Source organism: Urocitellus parryii, chromosome 8 (assembly GCF_045843805.1).
Source record: "Urocitellus parryii isolate mUroPar1 chromosome 8, mUroPar1.hap1, whole genome shotgun sequence".
NCBI classification, from domain to species: domain Eukaryota; kingdom Metazoa; phylum Chordata; class Mammalia; order Rodentia; family Sciuridae; genus Urocitellus; species Urocitellus parryii.
Genome location: NC_135538.1, coordinates 140,329,448 through 140,353,118, shown reverse-complemented (window position 1 = coordinate 140,353,118; position 23,671 = coordinate 140,329,448). Strand labels below are relative to the sequence as shown.

Genomic DNA, 23,671 nt, shown 5'->3' with positions numbered 1-23,671 from the left:
CAAGAATATAATTTTTTCTTGAGTAACACCTGCCATTTTAAGTTCTTTCTCAGTCTTCTAATATGATTTTTAAAATCATTTTTAGATAGTAACATTTGATGCTCTTTTTTTTTTCCTTTTTCCTTTCAGATGCCCCAAGATTCCTTCTTTTACTATTTCCCTCCTGTTTGAGGAACTTTTTTCAGTCATTCTTCAAGAGTAGACCTGGCAGCAACAATTATTGTATCCATTTTTTTCTTTTTAAATCTGAGAATATATTTTTCCCTTAAATATAACCCAGGGATGCATTACACTAAGCCACATCTCTCCAGCCCTTTTTGGATATTTTATTTTGAGACAGGGTCCCGCTAAGTTGCTTCAGGCCTCACTAAGTTGCTGAGGCTGGCTTTGAACTTGCAATCCTCCTGCCTCAGCCTCCTGAGCTGCTGGGATTACAGACATGTGCCAGCGCGCCTGGCTTTCCCTTCATTCTTGAAGGGGAGTCTTGGAGATAGAGTTCATGGTTGGCAACTTTCTTTCTTCAGCACTTGAAAGGTATTGAACTGCTTTAGTCTTCAAGATTGGATTTATGCTTCTGGAATTGCCAGTGGGATGCTGCTGGGAAAGCCTGAGAAACAGAAGAGCATCCACAGTTGTGTCCCCTGCTGCCCTTTGAGTGGGGTAGGCAGTCTCATGTTGCCTGGGTCAGGCACTTGCAATAGGATCCGCCTGCCGTGCCCTTTGGCTTCCTGGAGTGTCTGGAACAAAGATATCTCCAGGGTCAGAAAAGCAGAGTGCTTCTTCCCCAGCAGGTTTATGTCATCAGGCTCCTGGGCTATCTCTCTTGAAGGGACTGTGGGACTGACCCCGTGGTGTCACATCAACTTCCCTAGAGGGATGAGCGATCCTGCTTAGACCACTGTCTGCTGGTCAGATGAGGCTGGGAAGTGCCAACTTTCAAAGGTTTCTGAGGTCGGATGGCATGGGTGAGTGGAAGATGCTCAATCCTGTGTTGTTGCCCTGGTCCGGGGTTTTGGATCACTTTGCCAATCTCTTTACACCTCTCAGAATTCTCCTGTGGCTGCCCCTTGAATTATCTCCAGGTTTCACAGCTGTGTTGAGTGAGGGCAGAGAGAATCCAGTTTATGCCACCATCTTTTCCTACCTGGAGTCCTCCTGTTTTTGTTTTTTTGTTGTTTGCTTTTATTTTGTCTCTCGGCATTTTAAAAGTCTCTTCATTCAAGGCTTGAGGAATATGGAAGTAAAAATTAATAATAGTGATAAAATAGGAACAATATAAAACTTAGATTTTAACCATGGTTTAGTGCATGTCCAGTGACTTTACATGTCTTCACATCTCTATGCAACCATCACCCTCCATCTCTGGAACTCTTTCATCTTGCAAAATTGAAACACTACACACATAAGCAATAACTTCCCATTCTCCTTTCTCCAGACCCCTGGTAACTTTTTTGTGGTACTGGGGACTGAACCCAAGGCTTTAGGCATGCTAGGCAAGTACTCTACCAATGAGCCACATGCCCAGCCTGATAACCTCTATTATGCTCTCTCTCTGATTGGCTTACTGTAGGTACCTCATGTAAGAATCACAATAGTATTTGGCTTACTGACTTAGCATAATGGCATAATGTCTTCAATCAAGGGGATAAGAATTAAATTTAAAAAAATTTTATTATTTGCCAAAGTGTTTTAAAACAATTTTGTGGAGAAGAGTTTAGAATTAGTTGAGACTTTGACAGCAATGAATTGTGGTAGGCAGTATAAACTCAGCAATGTTGGCTATTATTATTTTCTGAACAGTTATATTATTCATTATTTTTCTTCCCTATAGAACATAGAGCAAAATGTCTGCAGTTTGGGATGCATTCTTTCTTTCTTTCTTTTTTTTTTTGTGAATAAGTTTTACTTGAAGATCATCATCTTATGGTACTAATTGCTGTCTACCTGCTAGAAATGTGCAAAAAAAGAATCAACAGAATTTAGAAAAGTGCACAGGTAGTGGTGGAAAAGAATCTGGATGAAAGAAACAAAATGGCTTAAATTCAGATCTTGATTCTGTTATTTAATGTCCTTTGTGAAGTTCCTGAATGTCACTGTTTCTTCACCTGTGAATGGGAGATACAGGCCCCACCTGAGTGTTAGTAATACTTACACAAAGTGTCAAACACATAGTAAGTGCTCATGAAATCATCCCTGTGTTATTGAGTTGATTCCCATAACATTAGAGACACACTTGATTATGTCTGCACCCTGATTAATTGTGGCATTAGGGAAAGATTCCCTGTATTCCTCTCTGTAATTTTCTCTCAGCAATAGGGACTCACTCACTAGTGGGTAAAATCATTTCTTATTCCAAATAGCTTTGGATGTTCTAAGTTCAGTGGAAGTGTTAATTGATGATAACCAGGGAAACTCATGAGCAGCATATTAAAATTTCTGGGTTCTTTCATTGTGCTCAAGATGAAGAGTTTAATATTTTTAAAAGTAAGGGGGAAAAAAAGCTGGTTTTCATAAAAGGATAGAATCTTATGTTTCGCAGAAATGGGCAATGTTTAAAGATTATTCTTGGGAAGAAGAACTAAATATATTCCTGTTCTTACACTTTAATGCTATTTTATTAGGCAAGGCATGCATTAATGAAATCTATATTTTTTTTATCTTATGAATGTAAACAGAGATTGCTACTGGATTAATATTGTGGCAGAAATGTTTGCAGTTCTGTACTGGCCGTAATGTTAATCAGAATAACTTGAATTAAATAACTAACATAGGCAAATGTCTACATAAACTGAATAGTGTTGTATAATTATGATGTATTATTCTCCATCAATTAGCTGTTGATATTCACAAGGGGTAGGAAGGACCTTGGCCGTGGCTTGTGCCATGGCTTGAGGACCCATGTGAAAAGGTTATAGCCTAATGATTTAAACGGATTGAATGTAGGGATGGCTTTGTGGCACTATGTTAACATATTCCTGAATATTAAATATTTAAGCTATTTAATGTTTCTAGGAAACCAGTTCATCAAATATTAGAAATATATTACCTTTTTACTAACTACTTTGGGCTTAAGCTCTAATTTTAGAATACTTTGGCAAAAATTATATTTTTGTATATTGATTTATATTTGCTTTTCCTACAAAAAAAAAAGTAAGAGAATTTCTTATTTCTTGATATTGTATTAAATATCCATCTGTTCATATTTGCAGCATCCATGAAATCGCCATTCATTGGGTCAAATCATGCCACTAGCAAAGAATGTTATTAGCTTAGTATTTGTATATGTGTAATTTTTAGCTTCTTCACTGTCGGTCTTTTCAATTAGATATTTGACCATACTTTTGAATGTGGTTAACTAGTTTGGGGTTTCTTAACCAGAAAAATGGATATAAAAATGCAGATTTCAAAAATTTTGAGCAAGTAGTTCTGATGTAGATAAACACATTAATACTAAGATTTTGGTCTGTGGTGGCAGCCGTGGACACCGTAACATGTTTTTAAGAATTTGTAGTTTGGTGCTTATTTTGGCCTTTCAACTGTTCATTTGTACTGTGAACTAGATTATGTGCTTCTAACTGTCAGTTAGCTGAATGCATTTCAAGTCAATTTACTAAAATAGTCACTGTTAAGCGGTATATTTGGACAGAGTTGACACTTTTGACATTTTCTAAAATGGCAAAAATAGCTGCACTTAAGGGTATGATTTATGAACGTTGTGTGCCTCCAGAACTTCCATTTGATTAGGGTTTTTCAGTTTAGCTGTTGAAACTCTTTCCACCAACTGCTGAAAGGGCAGCTAATAATTAGTGTTGTGTGAACAGATATTTTACAGACAAACACCTATAAACACACAAAAACATAACACCCATCCAAAAATGATGTCCTTCTTGGTGCTTCTTACAATTGCCTTGCTCACAAGAGAACAGTGAGGACCACCGTCGAAGCAAGAGAATACAGAAGAAGAAATAAGATTGATAGGCCGGAACCGCTTTTGTGAAACCTGCATTCTCTGGTATAAATAGGAGAAGCAACTTGCAATGATTAAAAAAGTATTTTTGAATCCTTAGTTGTCTTCTAGATTGCTGGCCTCTATTAAAAACTTCTTAAAATAACAGATAGGTTTAATTCCTCGAGCAAAAGAAAAATTATATCATCTTAAAGATTTTCTGTATTTATTATATAGATGTAACTTGATGACACTGGGGGGAGGGGGAAGAGGAGCACAATGTCTTGTATTGCAAGTTTTAAATGTACCAGGCTAAGGTTTACTTAATTGGAACCTCCAGGCAATAAAGGAGCCCTTTTTAAAATTCTGTGATTCTTAATATGCTAAATAATGCAAAGCTTCGACTCTTCAAGCATGAGACACACATCTGGCAGCTTAACATTTAAATTACAGGGGGGAAAAAACTGCTTCACTTCAGTAGTAATTTTCTCAAAGAAAAGAATAGGAAATGTATTACAACTAAATTTAATTTCTTTTTAGATTTCCATCTTGTTTAATTGCAGACATTTTTTTTCTAGGTTCTTTGTATTTATATATTTTTTACACACATTTTCTGTACATTTTATTAATCTTTAATTTGAGATGCCTCTCACCGTTAGGAGCACTTGAGAAAATGTGGTACGTCTTACTTAGCAAATTGTTTTGAAAAATCTATCTGATCTCAAGTAATAAAAACAATGGGATGGAAAATAAAGAGAAAATGGGATTTCAGAGACCCATAAAAATATTACTGACAAAAAAGGCAACGTTTTCTCAGTTAGCTTCACTTTCCAGCTTTAATTTTTCTTTCAGTGTTAATGTTTTCTCTCTTTTGTCATTTTCCGGCTGTTTTCCATGCAAAGTTATTATAAGCAGCATTCTTTCTTTGTATTTCTCCAAAGGACAGTGTCAGATCCTTGATTAATTTTGCAAAGGTCATTTGGAAAAACCATTAAAAATATGCCAAGCAAAGAAGATTAGCACAACACAGGGAAAATACACTTTTATAAACATATGCATTTATATAGAGATAGGGTACTATAACATTATACAATTTTGACAAGTGTTTTCTTTGTGCACCTCATGTATTATTAAAAATAGGATTATTTCATCTAGTTTTTTTTTGGTTACACCAGCTGACATACTCAAAAAACCATCAGCAGGTTAATATTATTTGTAAATATTTTATCTTTTTCTCATTATAAAGGGATCTGATAGTTAAATAACTACCTGCAGTTCCATAAAGTAAAATGAGCTTTCAAAATAACTAACCTACATCTGTATTACTAGCACATACCTAAGATGGTAGTTAGCCCATGAAAAATTCATGTATTAATTTCAATTTATTAATTAAAGCATCAAACACTATTGCCACTTCTGGTTTTAACTATGGTAGAATAACCGGTACTGTCCTAGCTTTTTTGCTATCATCAACCTTTAAGCTGGAAAGAATAAATGGAGTAACTGTGTGGGGCCCCAGTTTCAGGAAATGTAAGGCTATGATCCTTGAGAGAAGAAAAACTTATGAGAAAGTCCGCTAAGGTGAACAGTGGCCTTCCACCTGGACACCTATTCCAACCGTGAGGCAGTGAAGTGGAGTCCAAGCAGAGAAATCCCCACAGAGTTGGGAATGCAGTTCAGTGCCCAGGGCAGCTGCAGCAGCTGGTGTCTGCAGAGTAGAACTGAGAGCGGGGAGATGTCCACAGAGAGATGGCCCTAGTGTCTTCAACTGGGAGTTATCCTGTCCATAGGGGTAGTGGAATCATTGAAGCTTTGCTAAGTGGCTACCCTGAGTGGCTGCCATGGGCCTGAAGTGGAACAGAAAATACTAGGGTTTGAACTGCAGTGGAGTTCAACTCCAGCCAGGAGACATTTGCTAACACCTCATTACTAACTTACACAGAAAATGGAGGCACCAAATGTCTTCATGTTAGGAATACCCACCATACTCTGGAGTGTCTTACTCTGAATCTAAAGAAAGCCTAAAATAAGCCTCTATGAGATAAGCAGAAGGAGTTGAGTTCTGTGAGTTGTAACAAGTTTAAAAACTTTGCAAACTTCAGATTTTCCCCCTTCATAGATCTACTATAATAAAATATAAATGCAAGCCCACACAAGTTTAAAGAGACAAGCCAACAAGTGAACTGCTATATGTTTTTATTAATTCATCAAAAATATTTCTAGACATTTGTTTGAATAAAAAAAAGCATAATTTTAAACAACTGCTTGATGATTCATTGTGTGTGGGTAGTGAACTGCCTATTAGAAAAATGATCAGATCATCTACACCTTTCAGAGGAAAATAACAGAATCCAGAGTCTTCTACAATGTCTGTTATATAATTTACAATTAATACACACATACACAAACCAGAAAATATAAAATATATTTTTTAAAATGGAAAAGTAGATTAAAATAATCCCTAAATAATTCAATTATTAAATTTATCAGGGAAAATTATTAAAATATTCAATCTAAATGAATTAAAAATTTAAAGAAAATGCTTTCAAACAATCAAAAGGGAATGTGCTCTTCATGAAATGAATCACTGGGACATTTCAGAGACAAAATTGAAAATCCAAAGATTAAATGAGAAAGTCATTGGACAGACTTAACAATAAAACCAATGCAGAGGAAATAAGACAGGTACAATAGAAATTAGCCAATATAAAGCAAAGCAAAGATAAGGATGACAAAAATGAACAGGGATACAGAGATCTGTGAGGTACTATCACATGGTTTGATATCCCTGCAATGAGAGACTTAAGAATAATAAGGGTAAGAAGATGGAAGAAATATATATATTTAAAAATATTTAAAAATAATGACTGAAAGATCCTCAAGTTCAATAAAATACATTGACTTGTAGGTTGAAATCCCTCAGTAAACCTGAAAAGAACAAACACAAGGAAAATATGTAGGAATACCTTAGTCAAACGGGAACACCCAAGGCAAAATGAAAGTCATGAAAGTAGGAAAAAGGAAAAATATTCTATGGATAAGGAAGCAAACTATGAAAAACAACTGATATTATATTTAAAAAATGAGGGACCAGAAACCAGCATAATGATTAAAAAATGTGTCAAAATAGTCCATGAAATTGTAGATGAAATAAAGACATTTTCAGATGAAAGAAACCTGAAAGAATGTTTTTCCAGCAGACTGGCACTATTAGAAGAAGGCTAAAGAATGTTCTTTAAGTTGAAGGAAAATGATACAAGATGGTCTATAGAGGGGAATGGAGGAAGGCCAAGATTGGCCAATACATTTATAAATCTGAAAGACCAATATTTCTAATACTTTTGTTAATATAAATAATTTTTAAATCATTACTTTTAAAATTTAAAATATCTTTATTTTACTTATTTATTTGTATGTGGTGCTGAGGATCGAACCCAGAGCCTCACACTTGCTAGGCAAGTGCTCTACCACTGAGCCACAACCCCAGCCCTAATTTTAAAATTTAAAAAATGACATTTTAAGGTGGGAGTTAGAAAACACATACAGATAACAGACAAAACAATAGCAGCTCAAAAGATGGGGTGTGGGAACGGGGAGGACATGTCATTGGTGAAAGGAGATGTGGGAAGTGGGTAAAGTGGACTGTTAGCTGTGAAGTTTGAGCTTCTATAACAATGACTCAGAATAGACTTGGGTAATTTTAGGACGCATGATGTTAACCCTCACGCAAACAGTACCAACCTGAGAGACATAGGGGAGAAAACAATAAAGGAAGTACTAAACACCTGTGAGTAACCCAAAAGAAGGCAGGAGAGACTCAACAGAAGAACAGAGAACTGAAGGAGAAAACCCAGAAATGAATAGCAAGATGGTAAATAAACCCAGCTGTTATGGTTTGGATATGAGGTATCCCCAAAACCTCCTACCTCAGCCTCCCAAGGTGCTGGGATTGGAGGCACTTGTCACCACACCTAGTTCATGAAACCCTTAACTTAATCAGTGGCTTAATCCACTGACATGGATGAATTGGGTAGTAAATGTAGGCAAGTAGGATGTGGCTGGAGCAGGTGGGTCGGGGTGAGGCCTTGCCTTTAGGGTTTGCATTTTGGTGGTGAAGAGCAAAGAACTCTCTACTTCCTGAGTTCCATTTCCAGACCTGCTTTCTTCCCTCCACCATGATGTTCTGCAGCTGTTCATGGACAAAACCTCTAAAATTGTCAACCCAAATAAACTTTTCCATCTCTGTGTATTTCTTATCAGGACTTTTGGTCACAGCATGGAATAAACTGACAAAAACAAATAATTACATGAAATATTCAAGACAAAAATCAGTTCATTGAAAAGCAGAGACTGGGCTGGGCACAGTGGTGCCCATCTGTAATACCAATGGTTAAGGAGGCTGAAACAGGAGGATTGCAAGTTCAAAGCCAGCCTCAGCAACTTAGCGAGGCGCTAAGAAATTTAGTGAGACTGTGTCTCTAAATAAAATATAACAAAGGGTTGTGGAGGGGCTGGGGTTGTAGCTCAGCCATAGAGTACTTGCCTAGCATGTGCAAGGCCTTGGGTTCGATCCTTAGCACCACATACAAATAAATAAATTACATAAAGGTACTGTGTCCAACTACACCTAAAAAAATAAATATATTTTAAAAAAAAGGGTTATGGATGTGGCTCAGTGATTAAACACCCCTGGATGGAATCACTGGTATCAAAATTAAATAAATAAATAAAGCAGAGCTTGCCAATCTAGATGAAAAAGCAAGATTGATTCTATGTTGGCTTCAAGACGTGTACTACAAAGTTAAAGGCAAAAATACATTGAAAAAGAAAGGACCAGAAAATACACACCACAAAAACACTATGCATAAAAAAGCTAGTGTAAGTACAAATAGCAAATGTTAGAGATCAGAGTGTGGACTGTAAGAAAAAGGTGAGGGGCAATTCATTAAGAATATATAATGATCTTAAATATGCACTGAATATCAGGATAAAAAAAAACTCATGAAATAAAAATCAACCAACAAAAAAGAAAATGATGATCTGGACAAAACCTTCAAACATTAGTGTTAGGATCATAAAATAGTGTAATCACTTTGAAAAGCTGACAGATATCTATCTATCTATCTGTCTATCTACATCCACAGCTCTTTTATTTTATTTTTTATTTGTTCTAATTAGTTGCACAGACAGTAGAATGCATTTTGACACACCATTCATACATCAATGGAATGTAACTTCTCATTCTTCTGCTGTACCTATTGTAGAATCACACTGGATGTGTAATCATATATGTACATAGGGTAATAATGTTCGATTCATTCTACTACCCTTCCAACTGCCATACCCCCTCCCCTCTCTACACTCCCCTCTGCCTAATGCAGAGTAACTCTATTTTTCCATAACCACCCCACTCTCTTGTGAATTAGCATGGGCATATCAGAGAAAACATTTTGACATTTGGTTTATGGGGATTGGCTTATTTCACTTAGCATGATATTCTCCAGCTCCATCCATTTATTTACAAATACTATCATTTCATTCTTCTTTAAAGCTGAGTAATATTCCATTATGTATTTATACCACATTTTCTTCATCCATTCATCTGTTGAAGGGCATCTAGGTTAATTCCATAACTTGGCTATTATGAATTGAGCTGCTATAAACAGTGATGTGGCTGTGAAATAGAAGTACGCTGATTTTAAGTCCTTTGGGTATAAACTGAGGAATGGGATAGCTGGGTCAAATGGTGGTTCCATTCCAAGTTTTCTGAGGAATCTCCATACTGCTTTCCATAGTGGTTGCACCAATTTGCAGTCCTTCCAGCAATGTATGAGTGTACCTTTCTCCCTACAGCCTTGACAACATTGATTGTTGCTTGCATTCTTGATAATTTCCATTGTAACTGGAGTGAGATGAAATCTTAGAGTAATTTTGATTTGCATTTCTCTACTAGAGATGTCGAATTTTTTTCACATATTTGTTGATTGATTGTATTTCTTCTGCTGTGAAGTGTCTGTTCAGTTCCTTAGCCCCTTTATCGATTGGGTTATTTGTTTTTTTGGTGTTGAGTTCTTTAGTTCTTTATATATCCTGGAGATTAATTCTGTATCTGAGGTGCATTTGGTAAAGATTTTCTCCCATTCTGATGGTTTTCTTTGCGGTGAAGAAGCTTTGTAGTTTGAATCCATTCCATTTATTGATTCTTGATTTTGCTTCTTGCACTTTAGGAGTCTTGTTCAGGAAGTCAGATCCTAGTCCAACATGGTGAACATTTGGGCCTACCTTTTCTTCTGTTAGGTGCAGGGTCTCTGTTCTAATGCTTAAATCTTTGATCCACTTTGCATTGAGTTTGGTACAGGGTAGAGGCAGTTTGGGTTTGGTTGTGAGGTGTCCCCCAAAAGCTCACATGTGAGACAATGCAAGAAGGTTTGGAAAACAAATGACTGGGTTATAGCTTTAACCTAATTGGTGAAATAATCCCTAATGGGATTGACTAAGTGACACTTGGATGCAGGTGGGATGTGACTGGAGGAAGTTGTTTATTGGGGGCATGGCTATGAGGTATATATTTTTCTCCACACTGAAGAGTAGAATCTCTCTCTCTGCTTTGTGATCATCATGTGAGCTGGTTTCCTCTGCCACACTCTTCTGCCATGATGTTCAGCCTCATCTTGAGCCTAGAGGAGTAGAGCCTGCTGTCTATGGTCTAAGACCTCTGAAACCATGAGCCCTCAAATAAACTTTTTCTCCTTTAAAATTGTTCTGATCAGGTCTTTTAGTCACCACAGTCAAAAAGCTGACTAAAACAGGGCTTTCATTTCATTTTGTTACGATGGATTTCCAGTTTGCCCAGCACCATTTGCTATCTTTTCTCCAAAGAATGTTTTTGGCACCATTGTCTAGTATGAGAAAACTGTATTTATGTGAGTTTTTCTCCATGTCTTCTATTCTGTACCATTGGTCTATGTATCTGTTTTGGTGCTCATACCATGCCATTTTTGTTACTGTGGCTCTGTATTATAGCTTAAGGTCTGGTATTGTGATGCCTCTTGCTTCACTTTTCTTGCTAAGGATTGCTTTGGCTATACTGGGTCTCAAATTTTTTTTATTGGTTGTTCAAAACATTACAAAGCTCTTGACATATCATATTTCATACATTAGATTCAAGTGGGTTATGAACTCCCATTTTTACCCCAAATACAGATTGCAGAATCACAACGGTTATCCACATTTTTACATAATGCCCTATTAGTAACTGTTGTATTCTGCTACCTTTCCTATCCTCTACTATCCCTCCTTCCCTCCCCTCCCATCTTTTCTTTCTACCCCATCTACTGTAATTCATTTCTCTCCTTGTTTTTTTTCCCATTCCCCTCACAACCTCTTATATGTAATTTTGTATAACAATGAGGGTCTCCTTCCATTTCCATGCAATTTCCCTTTTCTCTCCCTTTCCCTCCCACCTCATGTCTCTGTTTAATGTTAATCTTTTCCTCCTGCTCTTCCTCCGTGCTCTGTTCTTAGTTGCTCTCATTATATCAAAGAAGACATTTGGCATTTGTTTTTTAGGGATTGGCTAGCTTCACTTAGCATAATCTGCTCTAGTGCCATCAATTTCCCTACAAATTCCATGATTTTGTCATTTTTTAGTGCTGCGTAATACTCCATGGTGTATAAATGCCATATTTTTTTTTATCCATTCATCTATTGAAGGGCATCTGGGTTGGTTCCACAGTCTAGCTATTGTGAATTGTGCTGCTATGAACATCGATGTGGCAGTATCCTTGTAGTATGCTCTTTTAAGGTCTTCAGGGAATAGTCCAAGAAGGGCAATAGCTGGGTCAAATGGTGGTTCCATTCCCAGCTTTCCCAGGAATCTCCATACTGCTTTCCAAATTGGCCACACCAATTTGCAGTCCCACCAGCAGTGTACAAGAGTACCCTTTTCCCCACATCCTCGCCAGCACTTGTTGTTGTTTGACTTCATAGTGGCTGCCAATCTTACTGGAGTGAGATGGTATCTTAGGGTGGTTTTGATTTGCATTTCTCTGACTGCTAGAGATGGTGAGCACTTTTTCATGTACTTGTTGATTGATTGTATGTCCTCCTTTGAGAAGTGTCTGTTCAGGTCCTTGGCCCATTTGTTGATTGGGTTATTTGTTATCTTATTGTCTAATTTTTTGAGTTCTTTGTATACTCTGGATATTAGGGATGAATCTGAAGTGTGAGGAGTAAAGATTTGTTCCTAGGATGTAGGCTCCCTATTTACCTCTCTTATTGTTTCTTTTGCTGAGAAAAAACTTTTTAGTTTAAGTAAGTCCCATTTGTTAATTCTAGTTGTTAACTCTTGTGCTATGGGTGTCCTGTTAAGGAATTTGGAGCCCAACCCCACAATATGTAGATCGGAGCCAACTTTTTCTTCTATCAGACGCAGAGTCTCTGATTTGATATCAAGCTCCTTGATCCATTTTGAGTTAACATTGTGCATGGCGAGAGAAGGGGATTCAGTTTCATTTTGTTGCATATGGATTTCCAGTTTTCCCAACACCATTTGTTGAAGATGCTATCCTCCTCCATTGCATGCTTTTAGCCCCTTTATCAAATATAAGATAGTTGTAACTTTGTGGATTAGTCTCTGTGTCCTCTATTCTGTACCATTGGTCCACCTGCCTGTTTTGGTACCAGTACCATGCTGTTTTTGTTACTATTGCTCTGTAATATAGTTTGAAATCTGGTATCGCTATACTGCCTGATTCACACTTCCTGTTTAGAATTGCTTTTGCTATTCTGGGTCTTTTATTTTTCCATATGAATTTCATTATTGCTTTATCTATTTCTACAAGAAATGTCGTTGGGATTTTGATTGGCATTGCATTAAACCTATAGAGAAATTTTGGTAATATCGCCATTTTGATGATGTTAGTTCTGTCTATCCATGAACAGGGTATATTTTTCTATCTTCTAAGATCTTCTTCTACTTCTCTCTTTAGGGTTCTGTAGTTTTCATTGTATAAATCTTTCACCTCTTTTGTTAGGTTGATTCCCAAGTTTTTTTTTTTTTTTTGAGAATATTGTGAATAGAGTGTTTTTCCTCATTTCCGTTTCAGAAGTTTTGTTGCTGATATACAGAAATGCCTTTGATTTATGCGTGTTGATTTTATATCCTGCCACTTTGCTGAATTCATTTATTAGTTCTAGTAGTTTTTTTGTAGACCCTTTTGGGTCTTCTAGGTATAGAATCATGTCATCTGCAAATAGTGATAATTTAAGTTCTTCTTTTCCTATTTTTATGCCTTTAATTTCTTTCTAGCTTTGAGAGTCTAGGATTGAGAAATCTGCTGAGATCCAAAGGGGTTTCCCCCATATGTAATCTCATACTTTTCTCTTGCAGTCTTTAAAATTCTATCCTTATTCTGAATACTAGTCATTTTAATTATAATGTAATTTGGTGTTAGTCTGTTGTAATTTTGTACATTTGGGGTCCTGTAAGCCTCTTATCTTTGATTTTCCATTTTATTCTTCAGGTTTGGGAAATTTTCTGATATTATTTCATTGGAAAGATTGTGCATTCCTTTGGTTTATATCTCTGCACCTTCCTCTATCCCAATATATCTTAAACTTGGTCGTTTCATTTTATACCATAATTCTTGTAAGTTCTGTTCATGGTTTCTTACCGTCTTCTCTGGGTGATCAACTCTGTTTTCAAGATTATAAATGTTGTCTTCATTGCCTGAGGTTCTTTCTTCCATGTGGTCTAGTTTGTTGATGATACTTTCCATTGAATTTTTAGTTTGTTTTATGATTTCTTCATTTTTGAGGACTTCTGCTTGATTTCTTTTCATAATTTCTATCTCTTTATTGAAGTGATATTTCAGCTCCTGAAATTTATCTGTTTTCACTCCTTTATGTCATCCTTTATGTCAAGGATCAATTTAATTATGTATATTCTGAATTCCTTCTCTAACATTTCTTCTACTGTGTTGTCAATGGATTCTATTATTGGAGCATCTTGGTTTGTTTGAGGCACTTTGTTCCCTTGTTTTTTCATGTTGTTCATGTCTCTTCCCATCTTCAGTGTGGTTCTGAGGCAGTACAGTTTTTTTTTCTCTGTAGACTTGTAGTGTCCCTGAAGGTTTCCAGTATCTCTCCTTTAATGGGGAGATCAATATTAACAGCACCCAATGCAAACAATGTACAGTCTTAAACCAAAGAGCTCTTATTAAGATATCAGGTTCTTCTCTCCCAGGTGGTTCTGAGGGCCAAGTGCCAGGACCTGTGTGCTATTCTGCATTGGGCAGATCAAGTCTAGGCGCTGAGAGCTGTGGGTTGGCCACGTAGCTGTGAGTATTGGGCTGGGTTGGTGGTCAAGGATGGATTGGAAGACTGAGGATAGGGGAGCCAGAGGGCCCTGTTGGATGTCAGACTGATGCTGAACTTGGTGGGACTAGGGGATTGGTGAATGCTGGACTGGGGAGGCAGTTAGGGACCAGCTGGTGCCAGAGACCAGGTTGGTGCCAGGGCCCAGCAAGTGTTGCCCAAGTGGGTCCTGGGAACCTATTTGGTGCCAGACTGCTGGCTGGGTGAACCAAGAGCAAGATGCCCTCATACCTTCTTCCTACCTCTGACCCTGCTGTAGCCAGCCCTGTCGGTCCCTGTGCACTTGAGGACTCATGGAGCCGGGGAGAGCCTGGTCCTCTCCTGCCTCTATAGCAAGATGGTGGCTGCTAGCACACCCAGCAGGAAGACTCCAGGTGCAACCAAACCCACAGGAATCTTGACAGTGTACCTCCAGGCCCTGCTTGGTGTCCCAAGGTGAAGGCTGCTACATCCTGAGGTGGCAATGGAGGTGGTGGTGGTGCCCCAAGATGGAGGCGGCTGTGTTTGAAGATGGCACAGTGGCAGGTGGCACTGTGCCTGACAATTTATTTTTTAATAAACTTATCAATGACAAACACTTATCAAATGAATTGGTGACTTTATTCTTAGATGTTTATCCTAGAGATGTGAAAATGTATGTCCATAAGTGTTGAGAGCCATAGCCCAGTTGGGATAGCGCCTGGCAATTTGCCAGAAGGAGTGGTTGAGAGGTGAGCAAGGGAGCCATTAAGATGATGATAATTAAGTTAAGCTGTGTATAATTGCTGTGACTGGATGATGCTGGATTGAAACAGGCTGTGTATTCAGTTGTATATAGACCCCTGCTGTCCGGCAATAGGGCGGCTCCTGCTGCCTTGGGGGTCCCCCGCTACTTTTGAGTTCTCATGGAGCCCCTGTTGAGGGTGGGGAGAGTTCCCGGGGAGTGCGCAAGGAGTGCCGGTGAGAGTTCAGCAATAAAGTAGTTCCTGTTTGAACCTACAAGTGCCTCGCAGCTCGGTTATTTTGTGCCCAGCCAGACTGTGGCACATAAGAAGACAGGGACCTACATTTTCATAGCCCTCATACTCACAACAGTAAAACTTTGGAAGACTCATGCATGATGAATTCATAAATTGCCTTTTATTCCATAAAGGGGAATATCACTCAGCAAAGAATAACAAATTTCTCAGGCAAGCAATGACACAGACGAATCTCAACCCACTGTTCTGAGTGGAAGAAGCCAGAACATGACAGCAAACTCTGTGGCATTCCCCACACGGGAAATACTGTAACTGATAGAAATTCTATCAGTGTTTGCTGAGAGTGTGTGTGTTCCTGTGTGAGCCTGCATGTGTGTGTAGGGGGCAGGGTATGAACAGGGAGATTGACTGCAAACAGAATGCAGGAAATTTTTTCACATGACAGAGAAATGTTTTGTTTTTTGTTTTACCTGTGAGGGAAGTTACACATGTGCATGTAATTGTTCAAACTCGTTGAACTACACATATGAAAGGTGAGTATTTTAATTTATGTAAAATTTGGCTCAATAATTTGCATGAAGAACACTGATTGGATTCAAGTGGTCTGGATTTAGCCAGGGGTGACTCATGGGTTGCAATAGTAAAGTTGCTAGTGACATTGTCATCTCACCCAGAAGGTTCGAGATAGCCCTTGCCCATGCCCGTGCCCTTTACCAAAGCACATGGTGCAGCTGGAGTGGAGAGGTGGTGTCGGGGTGGAGGGAGTTTGTTGGGAGCCAACAGTCCTTCAGCATTTTGGGACCTCACCTCCAGTCTTAATTATTGATTCACCTGTCTAGACTGAGATAATAATAATAATAATAAATATCTTCAACATCTTTAGGTCCTTTTCCCTTTCCACGGTTTCCCCAGCCCTAAACATTGAGAATGGAGGGCAGACGTTGGCTGCATTCTTTATTTCTGAGTCTAGTGCTTCCATCTCTTGTCTGTCACTGCAGGTCTTTTTAGGCCCTGGTTGGGGCCGGGAGGAGAGGCAGGAGGTTCACACTTGTTTGGTGGTGTGGTGATTCCAGGAATTGTCAGGTTTCCTAAAGCTGAGCCCTTCTTCAGTGGGGCACCTACGTTCCTTCCTTGGACAGATGTTTTCTTATCTGGTTCTCTGACAAGTCCTCTCATTTAGGACTTTTCTCACTGCTTTGTCAAAACCTGGCATTTGGCCGTATGTGTCTGAATTTATCCCTTTTATATGTGAAACTGGGTTCTAGAAAAACAGTAATCAGAACTGGATGGAGAAGCACCACAGAACACACACATTAAAAAGGAGAAAGAAAAAAAGAAATGAGTATCAGTTCCAGCTGACCAGGAATATGAAGAAAAGGAAAGGAGGAAGTAGAAAAACAAACGCAACAGAAAAGTAAAATAAATTATCTTGTATAATAAGGCAATTCCTCTAGTTAAACCCACTGTCAAGCTGTGTAGTTACCCAGGACCTACAGCACACACATGTAAGAAAGTGGTAAAGAGAAGGTGGACACCTGTGGATGATCCAGGGGAAGCCAGAAAATTAAAAGTCAAGTTGGAGAGGCAGTGTCAACATCAGGCAGGCTGGTCTTTGAGTCTTAAAAGGTCTAACTAGTAAAAGAGAAGAGGTGTAATTTAGGGCAGAGAGGTATTAGTGATGCAACCTGTATGTGCCAAATAACAGCTGTTCAGTATAAAACCTACCAAAGGTTTCACGTGTAATAGAAAATATATAATAATGTGAAAATAATCAATAACAGAGATCTCTGTTTCAGTTGGCTTTCTCATCACTGTGACCAAAACAGACCTGACAAAAACAATCAGGGGAGGAAAAATTTATTTTGTATTTTTGGGCTCAGGGTTTCAGAGGTCTCAGTCTATAGCTGGCCAACTCCATTCCTCTGGGCCTGAGATAAGGTAGAACGCCGTGGGAAAAGTGTGAAGTGGAGAAAAACAGATGAGAAGATGGCACCAGCAAGGAGAGAGAAAGAGAGAGAGAGAGAGAGAGAGAGAGAGAGAGAGAGAGAGAGAGAGAGAGAGAGAGAACTCCCACTCAACAAGGACAAAATATATAGCCAAAGGCATGCCCCAGAGACCCACCTCCTCCTGCCACACCCTACCTGCCTGTAGTCACCACCCTTTGGAGGATTAATGCGTGATTAGGTTAAAACTCTTATAACCCAATCGTTTCACCTCTGAACTTTCCTGCGTTGTCTCACACAAGAGTTCTAGGGGGACATCTTACATCCAGACCATAACTGTCACCATCTCTGATCATGATCTAATAATATTATAAATGAATAATTCAAAATTTATTTGTGGCAAGTATTTGGGGAAATGGATTTTCTTATATGTTACTTGTCCAAAATGTACTTAAAAAAAAAAAAAAGTACCCTGGCACTCTCTTACTACATTAAAAATAGGCAAACTCTTTGGCCCAACAATTTCACCCTGAAAATCTCTCCATTGGAATAAAATCAGTAAAAATGGACACAGGTATCAGGATTTTATTGTGACATTCTTTTTGATGGAAAAAGTTAAAAGGAATAAAAAGGTGAATACTGACTAGCAGGGAATGATGACCTAAATGATGCTGCAACTGTAACACAATTATGTTATATTCTGTGGCCATTGGAAAAAAAATTAGAGCTGTAATTATTCACTGAAAGGGAATTTCATCAGGTACTGAGGAAGGATATAGGAAGGCATAATCAACATATTGTCTCTTTTTGTTCAATGAAGAAAAGTACATCTACAAATGATCATGTTCGTGTGTTCATACATACGTGTACATGTGTGTGAGAAAAGTCAAATGGTTTATGTGAACCAGGATGAATGAAGAGGAGCTGAGCTGAAGGCCAGAAGAAATAACGGGGCATCAAGGCAAACGAAAATGTCATTTTAAAGAAGATAGGTATATATTCAATGACTTATAGAGAGACAATGATTCCTTATTGAGTGAAAATACAAGTTGATAGAAAAGTGTGTGGCATGATTCTATTTTAGTTAAATGCCTCTATCCATCTACAAAAAAAGTTGGATTTTGAGCAAAGAATATTTTACATGAGAACAAAAGAAAAAAAAAAGAATTGTAGGAGTCTACCTCTTTGATAAAGGGACGTTATTACATGATCACGGACAGTGTTATTACATTTTAACACACGAGGATCAAAATCTCATTAAGTCAAAGACTGTCATGGGTAAGCAGAATTTCTAAGATGGTCTCCAAAAGATGTCTAAGCTCTGCTATTCACAGTCCACCCATGGTTGGAGGGAGACGACCTGGGTGAACAGAATCTCATCACATGAGCCTTTAAAAGCAGGAGCTTTTTTGGTCTGGTGGCCGAAGAGAAATTGGAGAGATTCAAAGCAGAAAAAGAATGAGACCTTCCGCTATTGACCTGAATGCCGGGACAAGAGAGCCACGTGGAAATATTGAGAAAATACATTTATAAAGGTTTTTTTCTTCATTGAACAAAAAGTGATCATGTATCAGATCTGCCTTTCTAAATCCTTTTCCCACTCCACAATAGTTGAAGAAATGGGAGCTACAACTTCTTCATTTTAGTGGTGATATAACATTATGCTACAGCAAGATTGGGCTGCTAACACCAAGGACCCTGGAGAAGACCCCAAGGCTCAGATGAGAACTGAAGCCCTGACTGAAATATTGATTTTCGCCTTGTGAGATTTTTAAGTAGAGAAAACAACTGAGCAGATTTCTGAGGTAGTACGAATTTTCGAGACAATACAGGGATGTTGTTTTAATCTAGAAATTTATGGTAATTTGTTCCAGCAGCAATAGAAAATGAATACTTGGCCCAATGTTTAAAAATGTCTATAAGTAGAAAGTGGGGTGTGGTTTCTCTAACAGGAATCAACAGACAGATCAAAGGCATGGGCTTTGAGGTCATATAAAACTGGGACTATATTTCAGATTTTTCACTAATAAGATGTCTGATTTGAGGGAAGTTCTTTGATGTATCTGAGTCTCAACTTCCAAATCTGTAAAATGGTGTAATTATAACTATTTTAACTGGTGTGGTGTGTGTGTGTGTGTGTGTGTGTGTGTGTGAAATAGACAACAATATATGTGTGGTTCTTAGGAAATACTAAAAAGTGAATTATCCTATTATTATTTCATATTTGTTATCCCAACTAGCAATTATACGAGGAGAAAGCAAATTATAAAAATTCAAAAATAATAATATTTTTGAGATCCAAATAAATATATTTTTCTACTCCTTCCCCCATTTTATCTTCCTTATCTTATTTTTTTAAATTCTCATCTTGATATTTACTATAACAATTATACAACCAATAAAATATCTTTTAGATTGAATGTAAAGATGGTCTTCCGAGGGGTTTACCTGGTCTTGCCTCAGAGAATCAGGTTTCCAAGAAGCGGTGCCTGGCCCATGTGACTTTCCCTTAAGGATGTTTCTTGGCGTCTGCCTTTAGTTTTTCACAGTCCACGGGGGCAGGCTCAAGATGCCCCTGTGAATGGGCCACAAGGACCAAGGCTGGGAATTTGGGTGTCGGGGTGCATGTCTGTGATGGCAGATGCTTGGTGGGCTGAGTCAGGAGGATCACACAGTTGAGGCCAGCCTAGACAAGTTAGTGAGACTCCCTTCTCAAAGTAAAATAAAATAAGACAAAAATAAAATTTTAAAAAATAGGGCTGGGGGTATAGCTCAGTGGTAAAATGCTACCAGTACTGAAATAAAATAATAAAATAAAATACCAAGGTTGGTGAGAAAGAAGCTGGTGGAATCCTCTCTAGGGACAAAAAGGTTTCTGAAACGTGCTGACATGGAGCCATAGCCTCAAACTTTTACATTGTTGGAAATTTCATTTTAATATGTTCACTGGCGTAATTCCAACTGGCACGAAATGGCAACATTTGATTCTTGTGAGGGGAAGAAAGAAGATAACAAATAAGGCTTTGACTGCTTACAATACATGTCTCCTTTTGGGGGAAAAAATAAAAAGAAAACAAGTCAATCCCCTCATCAAATCCATGGCATCCTGAGGTTCCCCAAGCTCTAGCAGCTTCTAGACCAAGATATCTATCCCAAGATCCTGGAAGCAGGTCTTGGCATATGGAGTCACTGAATGAGAGGTCCAGCCCATGACTGAGGAGACAAATCTATAGTAACATTCCTGCTTCAGTGATGGCTGCATTTATTTACTTATTTTTCACTTAAGAAACATTTATTGAGGAAGCACCATGAGACGGCCAAAGATGAACAAGACACATTGTCTTGCAAAGAATTTACCAAGGAGATGGGCGTTCTTGACTGAGGATCCTTTGTCTCTCAGGGGACATTTGGCAGTGTCTGGGGACTTTTTGGTTGCCATGACTGGAGGGAAAGGGCAGAAAGGTAGAGGCTAAGATTGACATTCAGTGGGTGGAGGCCAGGGATAATATCGAGCAAATCACAGGTCAGTCCCTACAGCAGAGAACTGTCTAGTCCGAAATGCCAATAGTGCCAAGACTGAGGACCCCTGGTAGTGGACAGGTCATGCAAGATGTCACTAAAGTTGCTCTGGGTGCAGGCTGAGGACAAAGCATTATCATCGCAAGGTTTCACACTGGACCACCAATAGGAAGTTCAGGGAAGTGCCTTTAAAAGCATGATCCCAGAAACAGCTGAGGATGAAGGATGCTATCGGGATGAAGTAGGAAAGCAGATCAGAAACAGCTGCAAGTGAAAATCAGCTGAAGTGAAAATCTGCAATATATATATATTTCACCTTTTCTGTCTTTAACCCTAGGGAGCTTTTCTAATAAAATGGGTCCCTGCCCTACGGATGGTGATCTCAGTCTCTTGAAAGAAGACCGTGAATTACACTCCCAGGTAAGACGAAGACTGTACGAGTTGGCATCAGAAGGTTCACGAAAACAGCAGCCCCTGATTATTAACTGTATGATTTCTTAAAACATATTTCTAGGTAGAAAGTAATTTGGTCTTCAAAGCAGGTTTTTGAAGTGCAGGCCATGCTCAAGTGGCGGACGTCTGAGAAATCAGCGATGCCAGTAAATTTTTATTACATCTGAATTAGACTGTTTTAAGCCATTGAAGACTTTAGTTAAGTGAATCAGCCTACAAGACTCTTTCTAGTTTGGACAGAGGGATTAGAAAATGTGCTGGATGAGCACATTGCTGTGATTTGTTTGCCACAATCATGATGGTCACAAAGTCTGTGTAGAAGCTATCTTGGTAAACTTTGATCAGTTAAGTTGCCTAGGGGTGCAGATCATTGGTTAAATTAATTTTTTCTGGTATTACCGAATCTAGTTTTCAGATACTTAACTGTTTCCAAATCTCTTTCTACCTAGATTGACTGGCTGAATTTTAAGTATCCAGCAAAGTTAGCTTCATTAGAGATTTGAGTTAAAAGGGTTACCTACTACACCTGATCCCTTCCTTTATAAGTTATATGAAGGATTATCTTAATTCCCCACTTTCCTGACTAAATAGATAGAGTCAGGAATTGCTTAAAGACGTTTTGGTCAGTGATGGACCACATATATGGAGGTGGTTCTGTAAGACTAGTTATCAACTAGTACCTAGCTGTCATTGCCCAAATTTTCTCTCTGATGTTCAAACAATGACGAAATTACCTAATGACGTATTTCTTGGAACATACCCCTGTCATTAAGAGATGCATGACTGGATGGGTCTATGGAGACCATTTTCATGGTCTCAAGACTGACTTTTAAGTCAGACACACTCTCTCTCTCTCTCTCTCTCTTAAATCTCATCTCTAAGTAGTGAGCCATGCTCTAATCATACAGATGACAGAGTTTCTAATGTCCAGGTGGCTACTTGGAGTATTGACATTTGGCCATTGGTTCTGGAGCCCAGTGTGTGCTAACGAGGAAAGCTTAAGAGTCAGAAGTTAACAGAGATTTGTAACATTGAGAGACAACATTTCCTGAGTGTTAGGGGATTCCAAGGTGCTGGCAAATGTTCTTGGCCTGCATCAAGTGACTCATCGTGTTCTCACAACAAAGAATGGGGTAGATGCTGCTATTATCATCATTATCTCCATTTTATAGGTGAGAAAAGTGAAACACAGCAGAGGAACTAAATTAGCCAAAATTACGTTGCTCATAAGTGTGTCCCTGGGCTTTGAACCCAGACCGTCTGGCTCAAGAACCTGTGTTTGTATTGATCCTTTAATAATCCTTTCCCCCCCTTTTAGCCAGACCTTTGTTTTCTACCTCTTGGTTTTCTAAAATCTTAAGGGCTATGATGTGAAAACCAAGGGACAATCTTCAATAAGAAAAAAAAATTGAAACAAAGCTCACCTCCTTTTAGTGCACAATATATAAAGTACTTTATGACAACTAAAGAAAGGACATTATGGATCTGATACTTGCCTTTTACATAGTTTGCAAAATTCTCATACTAATGACTGACCTTAAACTTTGGAATCAAAAGAAAGGCGAAAGTAGGTAAATTGGGAGTGAATATAATCTCTCCAAAAACCTAAAAATTCTTCCCTACATTTTCTGAGTTTGCATGTTCCAACTGAGTTTCTTTTTTTCATTTTATTTCTAACATTGTATTCCACAAATGACAGGTCAGTTTTTCCAGAGAGTAAGTTCCTCTCTGGGGGGCCAGGTGCATTGGGAAGAGGTCTCAAATCTGAACCACTTGCAGGAGAAACGTGGGCATGTTGGGAATATTGTCAGTAATGTCAGTACAGGGGGAAGACAGACAGGACAGACAGACATGACAGACAGACAGTGTTGTAGCTAAAGCCCGTGGTACCACTTTCCAAGACTGGACTCACCACCCTTCATAATCAACACTCTTTCAGTGGAAGCATTTCAATTTTTTTTTCTCTCCTCTTTTCATGGTGTCAGGAATTAGTTTGCATCTTCAGTTGATATTAAAGATTCTGGCCTAGGCAATTTGTTGAGTGACTGTGGGAAAATGAGGTTCCTGTGGGATTTTAATAGTAAAGCGTCAGTTTTTCAAGTATTAAGTGACCAGAGAACTAGGAATTTGCGGTTCCAAGTGGCCTGGGATGCTAATTGTCGTCTGGGACACAAATAGAAGACCAAAGAGGTTTCCAGGAGTCTCACATGGTGAGTCCTAAGCTTTGCAGCCGAGCACAGCTTGCTTTCTCCCAAGGGTGGTTAATGGAAAGCCTGTCCTGTAAAATTCTCCAGTGAACACGTCAGATGTGAATTTAAAAGAGGGGAAACGCTTCCTGCGGGTGGTTCTCAGGATTTAGGCTGGGTTTCTTTTTTAATTTGGATGGCAATAACTACAGCAATGGAAAGAACATGATGTCATATTTATTTGCTTTGATACTTGAGAGGCACCTGGTGTTTGTTGTTGTTACCTGT

At 38.6% G+C, this 23,671-nt stretch overlaps 1 protein-coding gene across 1 annotated transcript in view; it reads left to right on the top strand.

The window, feature by feature from the left end:
• The window catches only part of LOC113179858 (uncharacterized), a 306,468-nt gene that overhangs the window by 127,482 nt on the left and 155,315 nt on the right, over positions 1-23,671 (top strand). Inside the window, exon 11 of the mRNA XM_077801549.1 lies at positions 21,082-21,164. Within this exon, the coding sequence (XP_077657675.1) occupies positions 21,082-21,164 (83 nt within the window). The remainder of the gene's footprint in view (positions 1-21,081; positions 21,165-23,671) is intronic.